Source organism: Ranitomeya variabilis, chromosome 7, assembly GCF_051348905.1.
Source record: "Ranitomeya variabilis isolate aRanVar5 chromosome 7, aRanVar5.hap1, whole genome shotgun sequence".
Taxonomy (NCBI): Eukaryota; Metazoa; Chordata; class Amphibia; order Anura; family Dendrobatidae; genus Ranitomeya; species Ranitomeya variabilis.
In genome coordinates, this window is record NC_135238.1 from 7014016 (window position 1) to 7039267 (window position 25252).

A 25252-nucleotide genomic window follows, 5' to 3' on the forward strand; every position below is an offset into this window, starting at 1 on the left:
GGGTCATAAGGAAAAGTGGGATGAGGTAGCGACATAGCAGGGTGAGAGTTCAGAGTCTGGAAAAGCTGGGTTGTTGCAGAGTGGGACGTTCCTGTGGGAAGAGGAGATAAATAGACGTATAGAGAGCGAAGGTAGAAGAGAGTCGGGGGCTCATACAGTATAATGAGGGGACACAAGAGGGTGAATCCTCCATAATCCGAGGACGTTCTGCGCTCTGTAACGTGCGGAGCTTCCCCGTCAGCGCAGTTTTGTGTCGTGTTCCTCCAGCCCTTCCCCTTTAAGGCGATGCAGCAGAGTCGTCCCCGCAGCATTAGGGAGGGAGAAGGAGAAAAGAAAGTGAAAGAAACTTTGTCTTCAAATGAAACCAGAAAGGTGAAAAATCTGCCACAATCTGATCTCATCGGAGGGAGAGGAGGTCGCTGAAACGGAGCGAGATCCTGAAGAATTAAAGGGGTCACAGGAATCAGGAGGCGACAACGACAGAAGGAAAACGTGAGGATGTCAGGAAACCCTGCGAGATCCCAGCCGGGCAGGTACGTCACTAAATGGAGGCAGCAGCTCTGTCCGGGGGGAAAATGGCTTCATTAGTAGAAAAATGTGCAGAAGCAGCGCCCCCCTTGTCCACAGGTTGTGTCTGGTACTGCAGTTCAGCTCTATTATAGTGAATGGGACTACGCTGTAATACCGCACACAACCTGTGCTCAGGGGGGGCGCTGCTTCTTTAACATATCAGCCAATTCTTGGCAACCCCTTTAATTCCACGATTAACATGAACACCACCGTGCGAGATCAGTCACACGGTGGACACCGATACACGCGGCTCCTACAGGACATCGGCAAAATCCGTCCAAACAATGAGGCTGCTGACTGCTGGGTAATAATAATGATACATACGTAGTGTCATGGATACATTGTTACATATTCACCATGACCCCTATGATCAGGGCAGGGAGGACGTGTCCGCAGTCACCAGGGCGGGACCAGCACATTTCTGCATGGCTTCTTCTTCACCCCTTCCCTTCATGGCCGGATTTCTGTGTTTAAGCTACACCGTCTTCTAAGGCCCCGATGTGCCTATGCTAATAACTCCATCACTGCCCTAGACCACCAGGGACCATACTAATAACTCCATCACTGCCCTAGACCACCAGGGACCATACTAATAACTCCATCACTGCCCTAGACCACCAGGGACCATACTAATAACTCCATCACTGCCCTAGACCACCAGGGACCATACTAATAACAACTCCATCACTCCCCTAGACCACCAGGGACTTTACTAATAACTCCATCACTGCCCTAGACCACCAGGGACCATACTAATAACTCCATCACTGCACTAGACCACCAGGGACTTTACTAATAACTCCATCACTGCCCTAGACCACCAGGGACCATACTAATAACTCCATCACTGCCCTAGACCACCAGGGACTTTACTAATAACTCCATCACTGCCCTAGACCACCAGGGACTATACTAATAATTCCATCACTGCCCTAGACCACAAGGGACCATACTAATAACTCCATCACTGCCCTAGACCACCAGGGACTATACTAATAATTCCATCACTGCCCTAGACCACCAGGGACCATACTAATAACTCCATCACTCCCCTAGACCACCAGGGACCATACTAATAACTCCATCACTGCCCTAGACCACCAGGGACCATACTAATAACTCCATCACTGCCCTAGACCACCAGGGACCATACTAATAACTCCATCACTGCCCTAGACCACCAGGGACTTTACTAATAACTCCATCACTGCCCTAGACCACCAGGGACTTTACTAATAACTCCATCACTGCCCTAGACCACCAGGGACCATACTAATAACTCCATCACTGCCCTAGACCACCAGGGACTTTACTAATAACTCCATCACTGCCCTAGACCACCAGGGACCATACTAATAACTCCATCACTCCCCTAGACCACCAGGGACCATACTAATAACTCCATCACTACCCTAGACCACCAGCGACCATACTAATAACTCCATCACTCCCCTAGACCACCAGGGACTTTAGTAATAACTCCATCACTGCCCTAGACCACCAGGGACCATACTAATAACTCCATCACTCCCCTAGACCACCAGGGACTTTAGTAATAACTCCATCACTGCCCTAGACCACCAGGGACCATACTAATAACTCCATCACTGCCCTAGACCACCAGGGACTTTACTAATAACTCCATCACTGCCCTAGACCACCAGGGACCATACTAATAACGCAATCACTGCCCTGGACCACCAGGGACTTTACTAATAACTCCATCACTGCCCTAGACCACCAGGGACCATACTAATAACTCCATCACTGCCCTAGACCACCAGGGATTTTACTAATAACTCCATCACTGCTCTAGACCACCAGGGACCATACTAATAACTCCATCACTCCCCTAGACCACCAGGGACTTTACTAATAACTCCATCACTGCCGTAGACCACCAGGGACAAAACTAATAATTCCATCACTCCCCTAGACCACCAGGGACCATACTAATAACTCCATCACTGCCCTAGACCACCAGGGACTTTACTAATAACTCCATCACTGCCCTAGACCACCAGGGACCATACTAATAACTCCATCACTGCCCTAGACCACCAGGGACTTTACTAATAACTCCATCACTCCCTTAGACCACCAGGGACTTTACTAATAACTCCATCACTGCCCTAGACCACCAGGGACCATACTAATAACTCCATCACTGCCCTAGACCACCAGGGACCATACTAATAACTCCATCACTCCCCTAGACCACCAGGGACTTTACTAATAACTCCATCACTGCCCTAGACCACCAGGGACCATACTAATAACTCCATCACTGCCCTAGACCACCAGGGACTTTACTAATAACTCCATCACTGCCCTAGACCACCAGGGACTATACTAATAATTCCATCACTGCCCTAGACCACAAGGGACCATACTAATAACTCCATCACTGCCCTAGACCACCAGGGACTATACTAATAATTCCATCACTGCCCTAGACCACCAGGGACCATACTAATAACTCCATCACTGCCCTAGACCACCAGGGACCATACTAATAACTCCATCACTGCCCTAGACCACCAGGGACCATACTAATAACTCCATCACTGCCCTAGACCACCAGGGACCATACTAATAACTCCATCACTGCCCTAGACCACCAGGGATTTTACTAATAACTCCATCACTGCCCTAGACCACCAGGGACCATACTAATAACTCCATCACTCCCCTAGACCACCAGGGAATTTACTAATAACTCCATCACTGCCGTAGACCACCAGGGACAAAACTAATAATTCCATCACTGCCCTAGACCACAAGGGACCATACTAATAACTCCATCACTCCCCTAGACCACCAGGGACCATACTAATAACTCCATCACTGCCCTAGACCACCAGGGACTTTACTAATAACTCCATCACTGCCCTAGACCACCAAGGACTTTACTAATAACTCCATCACTGCTCTAGACCACCAGGGACCATACTAATAACTCCATCACTGCCCTAGACCACCAGGGACTTTACTAATAACTCCATCACTGCCCTAGACCACCAGGGACTATACTAATAATTCCATCACTGCCCTAGACCACCAGGGACCATACTAATAACTCCATCACTCCCCTAGACCACCAGGGACTTTACTAATAACTCCATCACTGCCCTAGACCACCAGGGACCATACTAATAACTCCATCACTGCCCTAGACCACCAGGGACTTTACTAATAACTCCATCACTGCCCTAGACCACCAGGGACTATACTAATAATTCCATCACTGCCCTAGACCACAAGGGACCATACTAATAACTCCATCACTGCCCTAGACCACCAGGGACTATACTAATAATTCCATCACTGCCCTAGACCACCAGGGACCATACTAATAACTCCATCACTGCCCTAGACCACCAGGGACCATACTAATAACTCCATCACTGCCCTAGACCACCAGGGACCATACTAATAACTCCATCACTCCCCTAGACCACCAGGGACTTTACTAATAACTCCATCACTGCCCTAGACCACCAGGGACCATACTAATAACTCCATCACTGCCCTAGACCACCAGGGACCATATTAATAACTCCATCACTGCCCTAGACCACCAGGGACCATACTAATAACTCCATCACTGCCCTAGACCACCAGGGACCATACTAATAACTCCATCACTGCTCTAGACCACCAGGGACCATACTAATAACTCCATCACTCCCCTAGACCACCAGGGACTTTACTAATAACTCCATCACTGCCGTAGACCACCAGGGACAAAACTAATAATTCCATCACTCCCCTAGACCACTAGGGACCATACTAATAACTCCATCACTGCCCTAGACCACCAGGGACTTTACTAATAACTCCATCACTGCCCTAGACCACCAGGGACCATACTAATAACTCCATCACTGCCCTAGACCACCAGGGACTTTACTAATAACTCCATCACTGCCGTAGACCACCAGGGACAAAACTAATAATTCCATCACTCCCCTAGACCACCAGGGACCATACTAATAACTCCATCACTGCCCTAGACCACCAGGGACTTTACTAATAACTCCATCACTGCCCTAGACCACCAGGGACCATACTAATAACTCCATCACTGCCCTAGACCACCAGGGACTTTACTAATAACTCCATCACTCCCCTAGACCACCAGGGACTTTACTAATAACTCCATCACTGCCCTAGACCACCAGGGACCATACTAATAACTCCATCACTGCCCTAGACCACCAGGGACCATACTAATAACTCCATCACTCCCCTAGACCACCAGGGACTTTACTAATAACTCCATCACTGCCCTAGACCACCAGGGACCATACTAATAACTCCATCACTGCCCTAGACCACCAGGGACTTTACTAATAACTCCATCACTGCCCTAGACCACCAGGGACTATACTAATAATTCCATCACTGCCCTAGACCACAAGGGACCATACTAATAACTCCATCACTGCCCTAGACCACCAGGGACTATACTAATAATTCCATCACTGCCCTAGACCACCAGGGACCATACTAATAACTCCATCACTGCCCTAGACCACCAGGGACCATACTAATAACTCCATCACTGCCCTAGACCACAAGGGACCATACTAATAACTCCATCACTCCCCTAGACCACCAGGGACCATACTAATAACTCCATCACTGCCCTAGACCACCAGGGACTTTACTAATAACTCCATCACTGCCCTAGACCACCAGGGACTTTACTAATAACTCCATCACTGCCCTAGACCACCAGGGACCATACTAATAACTCCATCACTGCCCTAGACCACCAGGGACTTTACTAATAACTCCATCACTGCCCTAGACCACCAGGGACTATACTAATAATTCCATCACTGCCCTAGACCACCAGGGACCATACTAATAACTCCATCACTCCCCTAGACCACCAGGGACTTTACTAATAACTCCATCACTGCCCTAGACCACCAGGGACCATACTAATAACTCCATCACTGCCCTAGACCACCAGGGACTTTACTAATAACTCCATCACTGCCCTAGACCACCAGGGACTATACTAATAATTCCATCACTGCCCTAGACCACAAGGGACCATACTAATAACTCCATCACTGCCCTAGACCACCAGGGACTATACTAATAATTCCATCACTGCCCTAGACCACCAGGGACCATACTAATAACTCCATCACTGCCCTAGACCACCAGGGACCATACTAATAACTCCATCACTGCCCTAGACCACCAGGGACCATACTAATAACTCCATCACTCCCCTAGACCACCAGGGACTTTACTAATAACTCCATCACTGCCCTAGACCACCAGGGACCATACTAATAACTCCATCACTGCCCTAGACCACCAGGGACCATATTAATAACTGCATCACTGCCCTAGACCACCAGGGACCATACTAATAACTCCATCACTGCCCTAGACCACCAGGGATTTTACTAATAACTCCATCACTGCTCTAGACCACCAGGGACCATACTAATAACTCCATCACTCCCCTAGACCACCAGGGACTTTACTAATAACTCCATCACTGCCGTAGACCACCAGGGACAAAACTAATAATTCCATCACTCCCCTAGACCACTAGGGACCATACTAATAACTCCATCACTGCCCTAGACCACCAGGGACTTTACTAATATCTCCATCACTGCCCTAGACCACCAGGGACCATACTAATAACTCCATCACTGCCCTAGACCACCAGGGACTTTACTAATAACTCCATCACTGCCCTAGACCACCAGGGACTTTACTAATAATTCCATCACTGCCCTAGACCACCAGGGACCATACTAATAACTCCATCACTCCCCTAGACCACCAGGGACCATAATAATAACTCCATCACTGCCCTAGACCACCAGGGACAATACTAATAATTCCATCACTGCCCTAGACCACCAGGGACCATACTAATAACTCCATCACTCCCCTAGACCACCAGGGACTTTAATAATAACTCCATCACTGCCCTAGACCACCAGGGACCATACTAATAACTCCATCACTGCCCTAGACCACCATGGACTTTACTAATAACTCCATCACTGCCCTAGACCACCAGGGACCATACTAATAACTCCATCACTGCTCTAGACCACCAGGGACCATACTAATAACTCCATCACTGCCCTAGACCACCAGGGACTTTACTAATAACTCCATCACTGCCCTAGACCACCAGGGACTATACTAATAATTCCATCACTGCCCTAGACCACCAGGGACCATACTAATAACTCCATCACTCCCCTAGACCACCAGGGACCATACTAATAACTCCATCACTGCCCTAGACCACCAGGGTCCATACTAATAATTCCATCACTGCCCTAGACCACCAGGGACCATACTAATAACTCCATCACTGCCTTAGACCACTAGGGACTTTGCTAATAACTCCATCACTGCCCTAGACCACCAGGGACCATACTAATAACTCCATCACTGCCCTAGACCACCATGGACTTTACTAATAACTCCATCACTGCCCTAGACCACCAGGGACCATACTAATAACTCCATCACTGCCCTAGACCACCAGGGACTTTACTAATAACTCCATCACTGCCCTAGACCACCAGGGACTTTACTAATAACTCCATCACTGCCCTAGACCACCAGGGACCATACTAATAACTCCATCACTGCCCTAGACCACCAGGGACTTTACTAATAACTCCATCACTGCCCTAGACCACCAGGGACCATACTAATAACTCCATCACTCCCCTAGACCACCAGGGACCATACTAATAACTCCATCACTACCCTAGACCACCAGGGACCATACTAATAACTCCATCACTCCCCTAGACCACCAGGGACTTTAGTAATAACTCCATCACTGCCCTAGACCACCAGGGACTTTACTAATAACTCCATCACTGCCCTAGACCACCAGGGACCATACTAATAACTCCATCACTCCCCTAGACCACCAGGGACTTTAGTAATAACTCCATCACTGCCCTAGACCACCAGGGACCATACTAATAACTCCATCACTGCCCTAGACCACCAGGGACTTTACTAATAACTCCATCACTGCCCTAGACCACCAGGGACCATACTAATAACGCAATCACTGCCCTGGACCACCAGGGACTTTACTAATAACTCCATCACTGCCCTAGACCACCAGGGACCATACTAATAACGCAATCACTGCCCTAGACCACCAGGGACTTTACTAATAACTCCATCACTGCCCTAGACCACCAGGGACTATACTAATAACTCCATCACTGCCCTAGACCACCAGGGACCATACTAATAACTCCATCACTGCCCTAGACCACCAGGGACCATACTAATAACTCAATCACTGCCCTAGACCACCAGGGACCATACTAATAACTCCATCACTCCCCTAGACCACCAGGGACATTAGTAATAACTCCATCACTGCCCTAGACCACCAGATACTTTATTAATAACTCCATCACTGCCCTAGACCACCAGGGACCATACTAATAACTCCATCACTGCCCTAGACCACCAGGGACCATACTAATAACTCAATCACTGCCCTAGACCACCAGGGACCATACTAATAACTCCATCACTTCCCTAGACCACCAGGGATCATACTAATAACTCCATCACTGCCCTAGACCACCAGATACTTTATTAATAACTCCATCACTGCCCTAGACCACCAGGGACTTTAGTAATAACTCCATCACTGCCATAGACCTCCAGGAACAAGTGCAATAAAATCAATGTCTGCTCATTCCATAAAAAGCACCTGGCAGCCTCCTGTGACACCTCTTTGTTTTCACTGCTCCCTGTTGGTGGGGTCACTAACCTCATAAAACTGGGGTCCATTAATTAGGATGGAGGACATTATACTAAGAAAGGGCCAAGGATGGGGGACATTATACTAAGAAGGGACCCAGGATGGGGACATTATACCAAGAAGGAGCCCAGGATGGAGAACATTATACTAAGAAGGGGCCCATGATGGGGACATTATACCAAGAAGGAGCCCAGGATGGGGAACATTATACTAAGAAGGGGCCCAGGATGGGGGACATTATACTAAGAAGGGGCCCAGGATGGGGAACATTATACTAAGAAGGGGCCCAGGATGGGGACATTATACCAAGAAGGGGCCCAGGATGGGGGACATTATACTAAGAAGGGGCCCAGGATGGGGGACATTATACTAAGAAGGGGCCCAGGATGGGGACATTATACCAAGAAGGGGCCCAGGATGGGGAACATTATACTAAGAAGGGGCCCAGGATGGGGGACATTATACTAAGAAGGGGCCCAGGATGGGGGACATTACACCAAGAAGGGGCCCAGGATGGAGGACATCATACCAACAAGGGGCCCATTATGGAGGACATTATACCAAAAAGGGGCCCAGAATGTTGGACATTATACCAAGAAGGGGCCCAGGATGGGGGACATTATTAATTCTATATATCTGTAGCTTTGTCACAATAAAACTAGAGCTCAGGCACATTTCTTGGCTCTAAACCATCAGTGTCTGCCCTTGATAAGAGGCATGAAACAATGGGGCAGACAATAATGATGATGAGGTCACGTTAGTGATGGCGATGATGAGAGCAGGAATCGTAATGATAATAATGAAGGTGGTGATGATGCTGATCTTATATTCTGCTGTTTTCAACAGGTGGATGAAATGTCCTTCTTGTAATCTTGACTGCTGCGCTTGCTGTACACCAGAAGAATGGTAAGAGAACACCTGGGATCTCCCGATGATGATGATGATGATGATAATGATGGTGCTGACAGAAATGATCATTTATTCTCGTTTTTTCGACAGGTGCATGAAATGTCCTTCTTGTAATCTTGACTGCTGCACTTGCTGTACACCAGAAGAAGGGTAAGAGAACACCTGGGATCTCCCGATGATGATGGTGATGGTGCTGACAGAAATTATCATTTATTCTCGTTTTTTCGACAGGTGGATGAAATGTCTGTCTTGCAATCTTGACTGCTGTACACCACAAGAGTAAGCCAACTCCTGTGATCTCCTGATCATGGTGATAGTGGTGATGATGGTGGTGATGATGGTAGTGGTGGTGATGATGATGGTGGTGATGATGGTGGTGGTGGTGGTGATGATGATAGTGGTGGTGATGATGGTGGTGGCGATGGTGATGATGATGATGATGGTAGTGGTGGTGATGATGATGATGGTGGTGATAGTGGTGGTGATGATGGTGGTGGTGGTGATGGTGGTGGTGATGATGATGGTAGTGGTGGTGATGATGGTGGTGGTGATGGTGGTGTTGATGATGATAGTGGTGGTGATGATGGTGGTGGCGATGGTGATGATGATGATGATGGTAGTGGTGGTGATGATGATGATGGTGGTGATAGTGGTGGTGATGATGGTGGTGGTGGTGGTGATGGTGGTGGTGATGATGATGGTAGTGGTGGTGATGATGGTGGTGATGATGGTGGTGGTGATGATGATGGTAGTGGTGGTGATGGTGGTGGTGATGATGATGATGGTAGTGGTGGTGATGGTAATGATGGTAGTGGTGATGATGAGGGTGGTGAAGATGGTGGTGATGGTGGTACACCAGTGGGGTTACCGCTCAGCCTCCCCCACTCCTGAATTGTCTCCAGTCTTGCAGATATGACTCTTGTCCAGGTGTAACAATGTAGCAAAGAAAGAACCACAGGAACTGAAGAGTAGTAATGTCTGACAGTCCGTGTGGGAGGAAGGTGCTGGGTACGGTCATAATCCCATCTGTCCAACACGGTGATCCCGGCCTTAGTCTTGTGCGGGTGGTAATGGGGACTGACAAGTTACAACACATCTAGGACTCAGGCCGTGATCAAGGTGTTGGACAGATGGGATTATGGCCGTGCCCACCACGTTCCTCCCACGCGGACTGTTAGACATTGCTATATTCAGCTGTAAATGTTTGAGGGTCGTGGTTCTCTCGTGGCTACTTGGCACTGAGCGCCATCTGCTGAGCCACGAGTGCCAGACGTAACTTGCCCTGGTGTAACAATGTGGACGTTCCCTCCGGGATCCAGGGAGGCCGAGTCTCTGTTCCGTGGCCCTCTGTAGACATAGCCATGATGTGCCACACCTGGAGCTGGTCTGGGGTCACTCCGGCTCCACCATAACCTTACAACTTACTAAGGGCGAGTTTCATCAATTCCCGCTATCTTCATCCACCCGTTAATTGCTCCATCTGTGACCCTGATGATAGACCTCCTCCGCTGGGGCCACATGTCAGACATAAAGGGCCTGGCTCTAATCTACTTGTCTTTCATTGCAGTGAGACTGGGGCGTTGTTGGGTAAGAAACAGAAATCACAGCAACAATGTAACGTAATAATGAACGGAGAAATGTCTGCCCGACCCAGGAAAAATCCCCCTGCACCGGTCCACTGACCACGGCCGAGCACCCGCCGGCATCGCCTGTATAAGGCCGGGGACACACATACCGTATAAAAAAACGGTCCGTTTTTCACGGACGAGAATCGCACAAATGTTTCCAAAACAGTGATCCGTGTGCAGTGCGAGGATGCGATTTCCTCGCATCAAATGATCCGTTTGACATCCGTATGGCATCCGTATGCTGAGATTTTCGCGCAGGCTTGCAAAACCGACATCTAATGGATTTATTATTATTATTATTATTTATTGCTATAGCGCCATTTATTCCATGGCGCTTTACAAGTGAGGAGGGGTATACATAATAAAAACAAGTACAATAATCTTGAACAATACAAGTCATAACTGGTACAGGAGGAGAGAGGACCCTGCCCGCGAAGGCTCACAATCTACAAGGGATGGGTGAGGATACAGTAGGTGAGGGTAGAGCTGGTCATGCAGCGGTTTGGTCGATCGGTGGTTACTGCAGGTTGTAGGCTTGTCGGAAGAGGTGGCTCTTCAGATTCTTTTTGAAGGTTTCGATGGTGGGCGAGAGTCTGATGTGTTGTGGTAGAGAGTTCCAGAGTAGGGGTGATACGCGAGAGAAGTCTTGTATGCGATTGTGGGAAGAGGAGATAAGAGGGGAGTAGAGAAGGAGATCTTGTGAGGATCGGAGGTTGCATGTAGGAAAGTACCGGGAGATGAGGTCACAGATGTATGGAGGAGACAGGTTGTGGATGGCTTTGTACGTCATGGTTAGGGTTTTCTACTGGAGTCTCTGGGCAATGGGGAGCCAGTGAAGGGATTGACAGAGGGGAGAGGCCGGAGAATAGCGGGGGGACAGGTGGATTAGTCGGGCAGCAGAGTTTAGAATAGATTGGAGGGGTGCGAGCGTGTTTGAGGGGAGGCCACAGAGCAGGAGGTTGCAGTAGTCAAGGCGAGAGATGATGAGGGCATGGACTAGGGTTTTTGCAGATTCTTGGTTGAGGAATGAACGGATTCGTGCAATATTTTTGAGTTGAAGTCGGCAGGAAGTGGAAAGGGCTTGGATATGTGGTTTGAAGGAGAGATCAGCATCAAGGATAACCCCGAGGCAGCGAGCTTGTGGGACTGGGGAGAGTGGGCAGCCATTTACTGTAATGGTTGGGGGGGGTCGCGTGAAATGGGGGAAAGATGATGAATTCTGTTTTGTCCTTGCTAAGTTTCAGAAATCTAGCGGAGAAGAAGGATGAAATAGTGGACAGACATTGAGGGATTCTGGTTAGTAGGGAGGTGATATCTGGTCCAGAGATGTAGATCTGTGTGTCATCAGCATAGAGGTGATACTGAAAGCCGTGAGATTCTATGAGCTGTCCCAGGCCAAAGGTGTAAATGGAGAAGAGCATGGGCCCCAGGACTGAACCTTGTGGGACTCCGACAGATAGGGGGCGAGGTGAGGAGGAGGTGTGTGAGTGGGAGACGCTGAATGTCCGGTCTGTTAGGTATGATGAGATCCAGGATAGGGCCATGTCTGTGATGCCAAGGGATGAGAGGGTCTGTAATAATAGGGAATGGTCCACTGTGTCAAAGGCAGCCGACAGGTCGAGGAGGAGGAGAACAGAGTAGTGTCGCTTGCTCTTGGCGGTTAAGAGGTCATTGGTGACCTTAGTTAGTGCAGTTTCAGTGGAATGGTGTGGCCGGAAGCCAGATTGTAAGCGGTCAAAGAGGGAGCAAGAAGAGAGATGGGAGGACAGTTCAAGGTAGACGTGTTGTTCCAGTAGTTTTGAGGCATAGGGAAGTGATATAGGGCGATAGCTAGATACAGAGGATGGGTCAAGAGAGGGCTTTTTGAGGATAGGTGTGATGGAGGCATGTTTAAAGCTTGAGGGGAAAACACCAGTTGTTAGTGATAGGTTGAAGAGATGGGTTAGGGTTGGGATGAAGATTGTGGTGAGGTTTGGGATGAGGTGGGATGGGAGCGGGTCAAGTGCACAGGTGGTGAGATGCGATCTTGAGAGTAGAGTGGCGAGTTGATCTTCTGTAATGGTGGAGTAGTTGGTTTTGGAGGTGGAGGGTAGGGAAGTTGGGAGGAAGGGCTTTGGGGCTTGTTGACCAAAACTGTCTCTGATGTTATCAATCTTCTGCTTGAAGAATGAGGCAAAGTCTTCAGCAGAGATAAGTGAGGAGGGAGGAGGTGCTGGGGGACGGAGGAGAGAATTGAAAGTGTTGAATAACTGTTTAGGGTTGTGAGACAGGGAGGATATGAGAGATGAGAAGTAGGTTTGTTTAGCTGTGGCGAGTGCGGTCTTGAAAGTAGTGAGGGACTGTTTGAATGCGATTAAGTGGTCGTTGGAGTGGGATCTTTTCCATCTGCGCTCAGCAGCCCTGGAAGCTCGCCTCAGTTCTTTGGTCAGGCTGGTGTGCCAGGGCTGTCTGTTGATTTTGCGAGCTTTGGTATGTGTAAGTGGGGCAGCAGATTCCAAAGCTACAGCAATTGTGGTGTTATATAGAGTGGCAGCGTCATCCGCATTGTGTATGGAACTTATGTCTGTAAGAGGGAGGAGGGATTCAGAGAATGAATGTAGGTCAAGATGTTTAAGATTTCTGCGAGGGTGTGAAAGTTTGTGGGGTGGGGACTCTAGACATGGAGTGGAGAGAGATGAGAATGTGAGAAGGTTGTGGTCAGAGAGAGGAAGAGGTGAGTTAGAGAGGTTAGATAGGGAGCAGAGGCGGGTGAAGATGAGGTCCAGTGTGTGACCATCTTTGTGAGTGGCTGCAGAAGACCATTGAGTGAGGCCGAAGGAGGAAGAGAGAGATAGAAGTTTAGTGGCAGCTGAGAGGGAAGTGTCAATGGGGATGTTGAAATCGCCCATGATGATAGTGGGGATGTCTGCAGAAAGGAAATGAAGTAGCCAGGTGGTGAAGTGATCAAAGAAGATGGTGGCTGGCCCTGGGGGGCGGTAAATGACAGCCAGTTGGAGGGGGAGTAGATGCGCACAGAGTGCACCTCAAAGGAAGGGAGGGTAACAGAGGGTGGCAGTGGGATTGGGGTGAAGGAGCAGTTATCTGACAGGAGAAAACCAACTCCTCCGCCATGCTTGCTGCTGGGGCGGGGTGTGTGAGAAAGGTGGAAGCCACCGTAAGAGAGTGCAGCAGGAGAGGCTGTGTCAGAAGGGGTGAGCCAGGTTTCGGTGATGGCGAGGAAGGAAAGTTTGGTAGTAACAAAAAGATCATGGATGTAGGAAAGCTTGTTACAGACAGAGCGAGCGTTCCACAGAGCTCCTGTTAGTGGGACTGGGGAAGCGGGGGCTGGGCGAATGGGTATAAGGTTAGAGAGGTTACGGAAGTTTGTGATGGAGTGTGGATGGGAGGTAGAAATGACTGTGGGAATGTGGTGAGGAGGACCAGGATTTGGAGAGATATCACCAGCAGTGAGAAGGAGCAGAGAAAGTGTTAGCAGGTGGGAGCAGGAGAGGGCGTGAGGGGGCTGCCTGTGTTTTGAGACAGAGGATTGTATGTTAAGGAACAGTTCTGAGGAGGAGGTGAGATGGATGGGGAGGATTGAAGAGGAGATGAACAGTTCCTTACTTGGTGTGGGGATTGGGGGAGGTAGCAGAAAGTGAAAGATTATAGGGGTAAAAGTGACAACAAACAGAAACATTGATTTATGTGCTCAAATGTTCGTTAAAACATATATACAGTATATATATATATATATATATATATATATATATATATATATATATATGTCATTGAGACACATATATATATAGTCTGTATTTATATTTAATTCAGCGCGAGATATGTGAAAAGTCGGTAATTCAATTGCCGGCTTTTCATTTCTCCTGCACAAACCCGACATGATATGACACATGATTACATACAGTAAACCATCTCATATCCCCTTTTTTTTTGCATATTCCACACTACTAATGTTAGTAGTGTGTATGTGCAAAATTTGGGCGCTGTAGCTGCTAAAATAAAGGGTTAAATGGCGGAAAAAATTGGTGTGGGCTCCCGCGCAATTTTCTCCGCCAGAATGGTAAAGCCAGTGACTGAGGGCAGATATTAATAGCCTAGAGAGGGTCCATGGTTATTGACCCCCCCGTGGCTACAAACATCTGCCCCCAGCCACCCCAGAAAAGGCACATCTGGAAGATGCGCCTATTCTGGCACTTGGCCACTCTCTTCCCACTCCCGTGTAGCGGTGGGATTTGGGGTAATGAAGGGTTAATGCCACCTTGCTATTGTAAGGTGACATTAAGCCAGATTAATAATGGAGAGGCGTCAATTATGTCACCTATCCATTATTAATCCAATTGTATGAAAGGGTTAAAAAACACACACACATGATTAAAAATTATTTTTAATGAAATAAACACACAGGTTGTTTTAGTATTTTATTGTTCTCTCAATCCAGCTGAAGACCCTCGCTTGGCAAAATAATAAACCCACAATATACATATCCTCAGATGAACCGTCACGTCCCATGAGGTAATCCATCTGAAGGGGTTAATTATTTTACAGGCAGGAGCTGCGCTAATGCACTCGCTCGTGTCTGTAATCCCCGGGGAATGAAAGAAAGCTGGGTGATCTGTACTTACATAGAGTCGCGGTGATGCGCCCTCTGCAGGATGAACTCATATGAACTCGAGCGTGGGAACTTTTCCAAAGCTGCAGTTCATGAGAACATCCACCAGAGGGCGCCTCACCGCGACTCAATGTAAGTACAGATCACCCAGCTTTCCTTTCATTACCCGGGGATTACAGACACCAGCGAGTGCATTAGCGCAGCTCCTGCCTGTAAAATAATTAACCCCTTCAGATGGATTACCTCATGGGACGTGACGGCTCATCTGAGGATATGTATATTGTGGGTTTATTATTTTGCCAAGCGAGGGTCTTCAGCTGGATTGAGAGAACAATAAAATACTAAAACAACCTGTGTGTTTATTTCATTAAAATACTTTTTAATCATGTGTGTGTGTTTTATTAACCATTTCGTACAATTGGATTAATAATGGATAGGTGACATAATTGACGCCTCTTCATTATTAATCTGGCTTAATGTCACCTTCCAATAGCAAGGTGGCATTAACCCTTCATTACCCCATATCCCACCGCTACAGAGAGTGGGAAGAGAGTGGCCAAGTGCCAGAATAGGTGCATCTTCCAGATGTGCCTTTTCTGGGGTGGCTGGGGGCAGATGTTTGTAGCCAGGGGGCCAATAACCATGGACCCTCTCCTGGCTATTAATATCTGCCCTCAGTCACTGGCTTTACCACTCTAGCAGAGAAAATTGCGTGGGAGCCCACGCCAATTTTTTCCGCAATTTAACCCTTAAATTTAATAGCTACAGCGGCCAAATTTTGCACATACACACTACTAACATTAGTATTGTGGAATATGCAAAAAAAAAGGGGATATGAGATGGTTTACTGTATGTAATCATGTCTCATATCATGTCGGGTTTGTGCAGGAGAAATGAGAAGCCGGCAATTGAATTACCGGCTTTTCTATAGAACACCGCTGCGTATTTCTCGCAGTGCACACTGCTGGTCCGTGTGGAATCCGATTTTTTCTCGCACCCATAGACTTTCATTGGCGAGTCTCGGCCGAGATACGCTGACAATCGCAGCCTGCTGCAAGTTCCCTCGGATCCTGAATACGGTGGAGAAAATATCGGATGATGGGAGCTGCACCATAGGTTAACATTGGGCCGAGTGCTATGCGATTTTTTATCGCATAGCACTCGTCCGCATTACGGTCTAGTGTGACCCCGGCCTAACGGACGGTCCGCCAGCTGTATAACTGACTTGTGTTCAGTTTCTGCTTGCTGTCAATGAATGAAGCAATTCCCGGTTACATGTAAGGGTATGTGCACACGTATTTTTTAGGGCTGCGTTTTTTTCCGCAGCGTGGGCACAGCGGTTTCTGTTTTCCATAGGTTTACATTGTACTGTCCACTCATGGAAAACTGCTGCGGACCCGCAATTTGTGCACATAGCCTAAAGTGGTGAGCACTACTCCTGCTCTCACAGCTGACGGACGTTACAATGTATCAGTCAGGTAGGTCCAAACAGAAGACACTATGTGCTGCACTGATACATTGTAACAAGACCTCAGCTGTATGGGCAGGACATCGCTACGACGGGTTTTCACCGGCAATTCACTGACAGCAAACAGTGATCCTGAAATTGTAATGTAAAGAGTAATCTGCAGAGAGATGGTGGAGGAGGATCTGGTCGTCCTCGGGAATACTTATAGATACAATGATTCTGGAGCATCTTCCCCTCGGAGTCTACATTGTGCCGTTCCTCTGTTATTCCTCCTGGAAACTTATGAATACACTGCAACTGGGCGTTACCATTTCCCCTGTCAAAGGGGCTTATCCCTCCACAGTCTGATACTGTCAGTGCTGATTGGACAGTGTGAGATGTGCAGGGACACACCCCTCTCTGGTAACGCCCACTTGTTCATTTTGTATTCATACATTTCCAGAATGAATAACAGAGGAACAGAGTTTAATAATGGAGAAAATAATAATGTAATGAAGCAGACAAGTCAGGAGAGAGGACAGATCTGAATGCTGGCCCTTTAAGAACAAAGATTTAACATGACGGAGCGATGTGACAGCTCGGTGGAGAGATCATCCGACAAGCACTGATTACAGGGGGCTCAGCGGGGAGGACTGTGGGGGGCAGAGATGAGGTATTCCAGCACTGCTCATGGCGGGGGGTGACACTGTATATAGGGGACGGTCTGCTCTGATAACGTAGGGCGCGGTGGTGAGGACTCGTATATATAAACCGTCACTGTCTATCAACCCACAGGAAATGACAACGGGCGGCAGAGGACGACGCCACAGAGCACCACCATCCGCCAGCAGCCAACACCGTCACTGCGGGGTAAGTGATGGTGAGAACAAGCGTCGTGTGAAGGAAAATCACACAAGGGTTAATAATATACGACTCCAAAAGGCCAATAAACCGCCCCCGAGGATCCAAATATGGCCAGATTTCACTGTCACCACCTGCCTGTCACTGCCTGTCATTGCCTGCCTGTCACTGTCACTGCCTGCCTGTCATTGCCTGCCTGTCACTGTCACCGCCTGCCTGTCACCACCTGCCTGTCACCACCTGGCTGTCACTGTCACCGCCTGCCTGTCCCTGTCACCACCTGCCTTTCACTGTCACCGCCTGCCTTCACTGTCACCTCCTGCCTGTCATTGTCACTGCCTGCCTGTCACTGTCACCGCCTGCCTATCACTGCCTGCCTGTCACTGTCACCTCCTGCCTGTCATTGTCACTGCCTGCCTGTCACTGTCACCGCCTGCCTGTCATTGTCACTGCCTGCCTGTCACTGTCACCGCCTGCCTGTCACTGTCACCACCTGCCTGTCACTGCCTGTCATTGCGTGCCTATCACTGTCACCGCCTGTCTGTCACCACCTGCCTGTCACCACCTGACTGTCACCACCTGCCTGTCACTGCCTGCCTGTCACTATCACCGCCTGCCTATCACTGCCTGCCTGTCACTGTCACCTCCTGCCTGTCATTGTCACTGCCTGCCTGTCACTGTCACCACCTGCCTGTCATTGTCACTGCCTACCTCTCACTGTCACCGCCTGCCTGTCACTGTCACCGCCTGCCTGTGACTGTCACCGCCTGCCTGTCACTGTCACCGCCTGCCTGTCACTGTCACTACCTGCCTGTCACTGTCACCGCCTGCCTATCACTGCCTGCCTGTCACTGTCACCGCCTGCCTGTCATTGTCACTGCCTACCTCTCACTGTCACCGCCTGCCTGTGACTGTCACCGCCTGCCTGTGACTGTCACCGCCTGCCTGTCACTGTCACCGCCTGCCTGTCACTGTCACTGCCTGCCTGTCACTGTCACCGCCTGTCTGTCACTTATTGCAGAAGTTCATACATATTAAAAATATAAAAAAAAAACAAAAACATAAAAAGTCATAAAAGAAAACAATCTAAGGCCACGGTCACACTTACTTGTGGAAAATTGGTCCGAGTCTCGCTGCTGAGAGTCGCACAAGTGTTCTCTGTATGGTCATCACTGTGTAATGCGTTTGCGATGATGCGATTTTCTCGCGCCTATGTGTCCGTCTGACTTTACATTTCTCACTGCTTTTCCCCATTGAATTTAATGGCTCAGTGGGCTGAAATGAGGAGAATGGTTGGGTATTTCTCACCGGTCACACTGATGGTCCGTGTGGTGTCTGAGTTTTTCTCGCCCCCATAGACTTGCATTGGCCAGACGATATACGCATACAATCGCAGCACGCTGAATACACCTGAGAAGATAACCGCTGATGTGATCTGCCCCATAGATGAACACTGCGCCGAGCGCCGCGATGTTTTCTCACAGAACACTCGCCATATTCCTCGCTAGTGTGACCTCGGCCTAACCGGCAACATCACAGCTTTTCAGTTTCCACAACTCTGACAAGTAATGTGATAAGAAGTGAACAAAACATCAAACCTCCCCCGAAATTGTATCAATAAAAACTACGGAAAATAACAAAACCTCAACATAAAAATTACAGAATGACAGTTCTCGGAAAATGGCGACACAAAATATTTATTTATTTTATACATTTCCATTTTGTTTGTTTCTCTTTCACTACCTCAGTAAAAAAAAATAACTTTACCGGTTTGGTATCTCTGCAACTGAACAACCTAGAGAATGGCGTCACCGGGTCGTTCTTATTACTCTGTAATTCCAGAGCCCCCGGACAATGGAGGAGCTGCGGTTTATTGTATGGTAAAATGAACGGTGACATTCGACTCTACAATAGAACGTTGTTCTATCAGCCTTTTATTCATATGGATTGAGAAAGGTTCCATCATCTGCCGAGACCCTCACACCCACCACAATGTAATAACAATCCCCCCCACGAGGAGCACAAATGCCGATTGGTCCGCCGTCAGGATCAGACCACTATCTCCATAATGGAGGGGGGTTGGATTAGGCACTGATTGCGCTGAGGCAGGACAGGAGCATATAACGCGGTATCGTAAGAAGAGAATTATTTGGGCATCTTACTCCAACCTTATGGTGAAATGTTGAGGGTAATTTGTAATTTTCTGGACCTGGCCTCCTAATAGATGGAGAGTCAGGCCCACTGTTAGAGATGTCCTCACACCGTGGCTCCACCCCCGAGGAGTCGTTAGGTAATTGTCTTCTGGGTGATGACTGAGTCTTGTGGTAATGAGAGGTCTCGCTGTGATCTCCAGTTATCTGAACACCAGAGTTCATCCATCTGCTTAGTAAGAATATTACTTCCTGGCCCAGGAGGAAAGCAGATACTGTTGGATAGATGCTGCCACCTTCTTAGCAGATCCTCACAGGCACAAGCTCCGTAAGCCGCTCCGGAGGAATCGGGAGTCACATACAGATATATAGATCATAGGGAGTGGTCGTCAGCAGTCTGAGTGGTGGTAAATGGAGGTCTCCTGTGATGCGGCCACCTTGGTCAGCACCCGTATAAGACACCTCCTCCCTGTGAACTACTTTTCTATTTGATTCAAATAACAATTTGCTGCCGAATGAGATGAATCAAGAATTGAATTAATTTTGGACAATTTGCTCGTTCTCTACTTGTTACTGTATATAGCCTGAGAGTTGTTCTAAGACTCCACTAATAGAGCTCCACTGTTTCACTTACCCTGACTCTAAGAAACTATATTAAAGTCAATGACCCAGAGATCTTAACCAGTAGCTCGAATGTACTGACTGCAGAAACTTCTTGACACACGTTTCACCACAAAGCTTCATCAGGAGCTGGTTTGTTATATATAACTAGCCCTGGACATTGTATGTCACTTCGCTCTTAGTATGTGTCAGGGTAAGTTCTACTAACCCTGGTCTGTGGCTTTGTTTCACAATGTATCGTAGTCCCCTGTGATTAGTTCCTGACCGTGGCTTGTTTCACTGACTGCCTGTCTCATAATTCTGTCCCTGACTTTTACCTCCTGGTTAATACCTGGCATCATGACAATTCTCTGCCAACTCGCTCCACCAGCCAACTGCTGCTCTGTGACTGTAACCCAGGGGGCCCTGCACAAGTTCAGATCTCTATATGGGGCTTAAAGGATGAAAGATCCTCTGGGATCTGCCAAGAAGAGTGGCTTTTGGAAGGTTTGTGTCATCTACCTACAGTTATAGCTATACATTTCTCAGGAACACTGCCAGATGCTGATGTCAGGCAATGCATCATGTGTGCAGCATGTAATAACAGCCAGAGGGGCAGCAGGTTATAACAGCCAGAGGGACAGCAGGTCAAAACAGTCAGAGAGGCAGCAGGTCAAAACAGCCAGAGAGGCAGCAGGTCATAACAGCCAGAGGGGCAGCAGGTCATAACAGCCAGAGGGGCAGCAGGTCATAACAGCCAGAGGGGCAGCAGGTCATAACAGCCAGAGGGGCAGCAGGTCATAACAGCCAGAGGGGCAGCAGGTTATAACAGCCAGAGGGGCAGCAGGTCATAACAGCCAGAGGGACAGCAGGTCATAACAGCCAGAGGGGCAGCAGGTCATAACAGCCAGAGGGGCAGCAGGTTATAACAGCCAGAGGGGCAGCAGGTCATAACAGCCAGAGGGACAGCAGGTCATAACAGCCAGAGGGGCAGCAGGTCATAACAGCCAGAGGGGCAGCAGGTCATAACAGCCAGAGGGGCAGCAGGTCATGAGAGCCAGAGGGGCAGCAGGTCATAACAGCCAGAGGGGCAGCAAGTCATAACAGCCAGAGGGGCAGCAGGTCAAAACAGCCAGAAAGGCAGCAGGTCAAAACAGCCAGAGGGGCAGCAGGTCATAACAGCCAGAGGGGCAGCAGGTCATAACAGCCAGAGAGGCAGCAGGTCATAACAGCCAGAGGGGCAGCAGGTCATAACAGCCAGAGGGGCAGCAGGTCATAACAGCCAGAGGGGCAGCAGGTCATGAGAGCCAGAGGGGCAGCAGGTCATAACAGCCAGAGGGGCAGCAAGTCATAACAGCCAGAGGGGCAGCAGGTCAAAACAGCCAGAAAGGCAGCAGGTCAAAACAGCCAGAGGGGCAGCAGGTCATAACAGCCAGAGGGGCAGCAGGTCATAACAGCCAGAGAGGCAGCAGGTCATAACAGCCAGAGGGGCAGCAGGTCATAACAGCCAGAGGGGCAGCAGGTCATAACAGCCAGAGGGGCAGCAAGTCATAACAGCCAGAGGGGCAGCAAGTCATAACAGCCAGAGGGGCAGCAGGTCATAACAGCCAGAGGGGCAGCAGGTCATAACAGCCAGAGGGGCAGCAGGTCATAACAGCCAGAGGGGCAGCAGGTCATAACAGCCAGAGGGGCAGCAGGTCATAACAGCCACAGTGCTAAAGACTGTAGTCATGATGGAGTGAATAACACTGATATTGAAGTAGTCAGTAGTGACATTTTGTGGTGAACCTGGACAAAATTTTTGCATATTACAGTAGTTGTGCTCAGCTACTTCTGTTGTTCTTGTTCACTGGTTTATTGAAAGCAGCAGAAGGTTTGTAGGCTTTCCCAATAAAGCTAATAATGGGGTAAGGTTTCATTTTGATTCCAACTGAATCTACATCACCCCACAGGAAACAGTGTCGGGTCAGGGGACAGACCTACACAAAGGATGGACAATTCACCAGAGCCAACACAGACAATGTCAGGTAAGTGATAATGGCGGGAAGGTGAGAAAAAGCTGTATAAAAAGCACAAAAATGTAAAAGACCAGGTAAACATGTGCAAGGAAAACTCAAGAAAGTGACACAAGGGTTAATAAGAGTTTAAGCGTGTAGCTGGTAATGTAACATGACAGTGGACATGTAACACAGTGAGATAGATACACAGATACATAATTACAGGAAAAAACATAAAAATCAATTATGTATAGATACATATGTGGAAGTATCCAGCAAAGACCTTGTATATACTTACAATAATAATACTACAGACACAATTATATAGTCAGTCATCACCCTGTATGGCAGGACTGACCACTGCTAACATCCCTGCCTGTCACCCCACAGAAAACAATGATGAACAACAGGAGAAGACCCCACAAAGGACGAAGAGTAATCAAGATTCAGAAGAGAGAGCAGGTAATGTATACACACAAATATGGGATATGAGGGTGCATGTGTAGTCTGGGGTCCATGATATATATTGTCTGTATATTATCTGTGCCTTGTGTCTTGTCCGTGTCTTGTTTGTGTTTTGTCCATGTCCTGTCCGTGTCTTGTCCATGTCTTGTTTGTGTTTTGTCCATGTCCTGCCCGTGTCTTGTCCGTGTCTTGTCCATGTCTTGTTTGTGTTTTGTCTGTGTCTTGCCCGTGTCTTGTCTTTGTCTTGCCCGTGTCTTGTCTTTGTCTTGTCCGTGTCTTGCCGGTGTCTTGTTTGTGTTTTGTTCATGTCCTGTTTGTGTCTTGTCCGTGTGTTGTGTTTTGTCTGTGTCTTGTCCGTGTCTTGCCAGTGTCTTTTTTGTGTTTTTTCTGTGTCCTGTCCATGTACTGTCCATGTCTTGTTTGCGTTTTGTCCGTGTCTTGTCTGTGTCTTGCTTGTGTTTTGTCTATGTCCTGTCCATGTCTTGTCCGTGTCTTGTTTGTGTTTTGTCTATGTCCTGTCTGTGTCTAGTCCGTGTCTTGTCTGTGTCTTGACCGTGTCTTGTCTTTGTCTTGTCCGTGTCCTGTCCATGTCGTGTCTGTGCCTTATCTGTGTCTTGCCTGTGTCTTCTTTGTGTTTTGTCTATGTCCTGTCTGTGTCTAGTCCGTGTCTTGTCTGTGTCTTGTCCGTGTCTTGTCTTTGTCTTGTCCATGTCCTGTCCATGTCGTGTCTGTGCCTTATCTGTGTCTTGTTTGTGTTTTGTCTATGCCCTGTCCATGTCTTATCCATGTCTTGTTTGTGTTTTGTCTATGTCCTGTCCGTGTCTTGTCTGCGTCTTGTCTGTGTCTTGTTCATGTCTTGTCCGTGTCCTGTCCGCATCTTGTCTGTGTCTTGTCCGTGTCTTGTCTATGTTTTGTCCGTGTCATGTCTGTGTCATGTCTGTGCCTTGTCTGTGTCTTGTCTGTGTTTTGTTTGTGTTTTGTCTATGTCCTGTCCATGTCTTGACTGTGTCTTGTTTCTGTTTTGTCTGTGTCCTGTCCGTGTCTTGTCCATGTCTTGTTTGTGTTTTGTCTGTGTCTTGTCCATGTCTTGTCTGTTTCTTGTCCGTGTCTTGTTTGTGTTTTGTCTATGTCCTGTCCATGTCTTGTCTGTGTCTTGTTTGTGTTTTGTTTATATCCTGTCTGTGTCTTGTCCGTGTCTTGTCTGTGTCCTGTCCATGTCCTGTATGTGTCTTGTCTGTGTTTTGTCCGTGTCCTGTCCGTGTCGTGTCTGTGTTTTTTTGATGTCTTGTCCGTGTCCTGTCAGTATCTTGTCCACATTTCCCCTAACACCAGACTGATCCACCTCCATCCTGCATTATCGTCCTCACTTTCGTCTTTATCTTCTTGTTTACATTTCTTGTAGGTGAATTTAGCAACGGAAAAAGTTCTTCATTTGAAGATAAACTGGAGCACATGCGAATAGTGATAAGTAATCGACTTATCTTACTTTGTCTCCAGCTCAATATTAAAGTTATTAAAATCTTCTTTTGTTCTATTTTGTAGGGAAATCTCCCAATAAGGTGAGTGGAGAAGTTCATTATTTTCCACCCATAGAGACACAATCTAAACCCGGGCCCCTGAATATAATCTATGCAATGGCCCCAGCCTACCATTTATATGTAAGTGCCCCTTGGCACCCCCCCATAGTCACACTCCTGTCTTCTACCACCATCATACTGTGTGGGGGAATGTACTGTGGGGACATCATACTGTGTGTGGGGGAATGTACTGTGGGGACATCATACTGTGTGGGGGGAATGTACTGTGGGGACATCACACTGTGTGTGGGGGGAATGTACAGTGAGGACATCATACTGTGTGGGGGAATGTACTGTGGAGATATCATATTGTGTGGGGGAATGTACTGTGAGGACATCATACTGTGTGGGGGAATGTACTGTGGGGACATCATACTGTGTGTGGGGGGGAATGTACTGTGAGGACATCATACTATGTGGGGGAATGTACTGTGGGGACATCATACTGTGTGTGGGGGGGAATGTACTGTGAGGACATCATACTGTGTGGGGGAATGTACTGTGGGGACATCATACTGTGTGGGGGAATATACTGTGGGGACATCATACTGTGTGTGGGGGAATGTAGTGTGGGGATATCATACTGTGTGTGGGGAGAATGTACAGTGAGGACATCATACTGTGTGGGGGAATGTACTGTG

General features: G+C 48.2%; 1 protein-coding gene across 2 annotated transcripts in view; it reads left to right on the forward strand.

Moving 5' to 3' along the window:
* Positions 1–343: 343 nt before the first annotated feature.
* LOC143785102 (uncharacterized) overlaps positions 344–25252 on the forward strand; it is a 34384-nt gene continuing 9475 nt past the window's right edge. The window contains exons 1-10 of one of the 2 annotated variants that reach the window (XM_077273773.1): positions 344–533; positions 9218–9277; positions 9371–9430; positions 9512–9559; positions 10848–10867; positions 17757–17831; positions 22525–22599; positions 22960–23031; positions 24437–24502; positions 24577–24593. In XM_077273773.1, the coding sequence (XP_077129888.1) occupies positions 499–533; positions 9218–9277; positions 9371–9430; positions 9512–9559; positions 10848–10867; positions 17757–17831; positions 22525–22599; positions 22960–23031; positions 24437–24502; positions 24577–24593 (528 nt within the window). In that variant the 5' untranslated portion in view covers positions 344–498. The remainder of the gene's footprint in view (positions 534–9217; positions 9278–9370; positions 9431–9511; positions 9560–10847; positions 10868–17756; positions 17832–22524; positions 22600–22959; positions 23032–24436; positions 24503–24576; positions 24594–25252) is intronic. The other variant, XM_077273774.1, reaches the window with a different exon arrangement.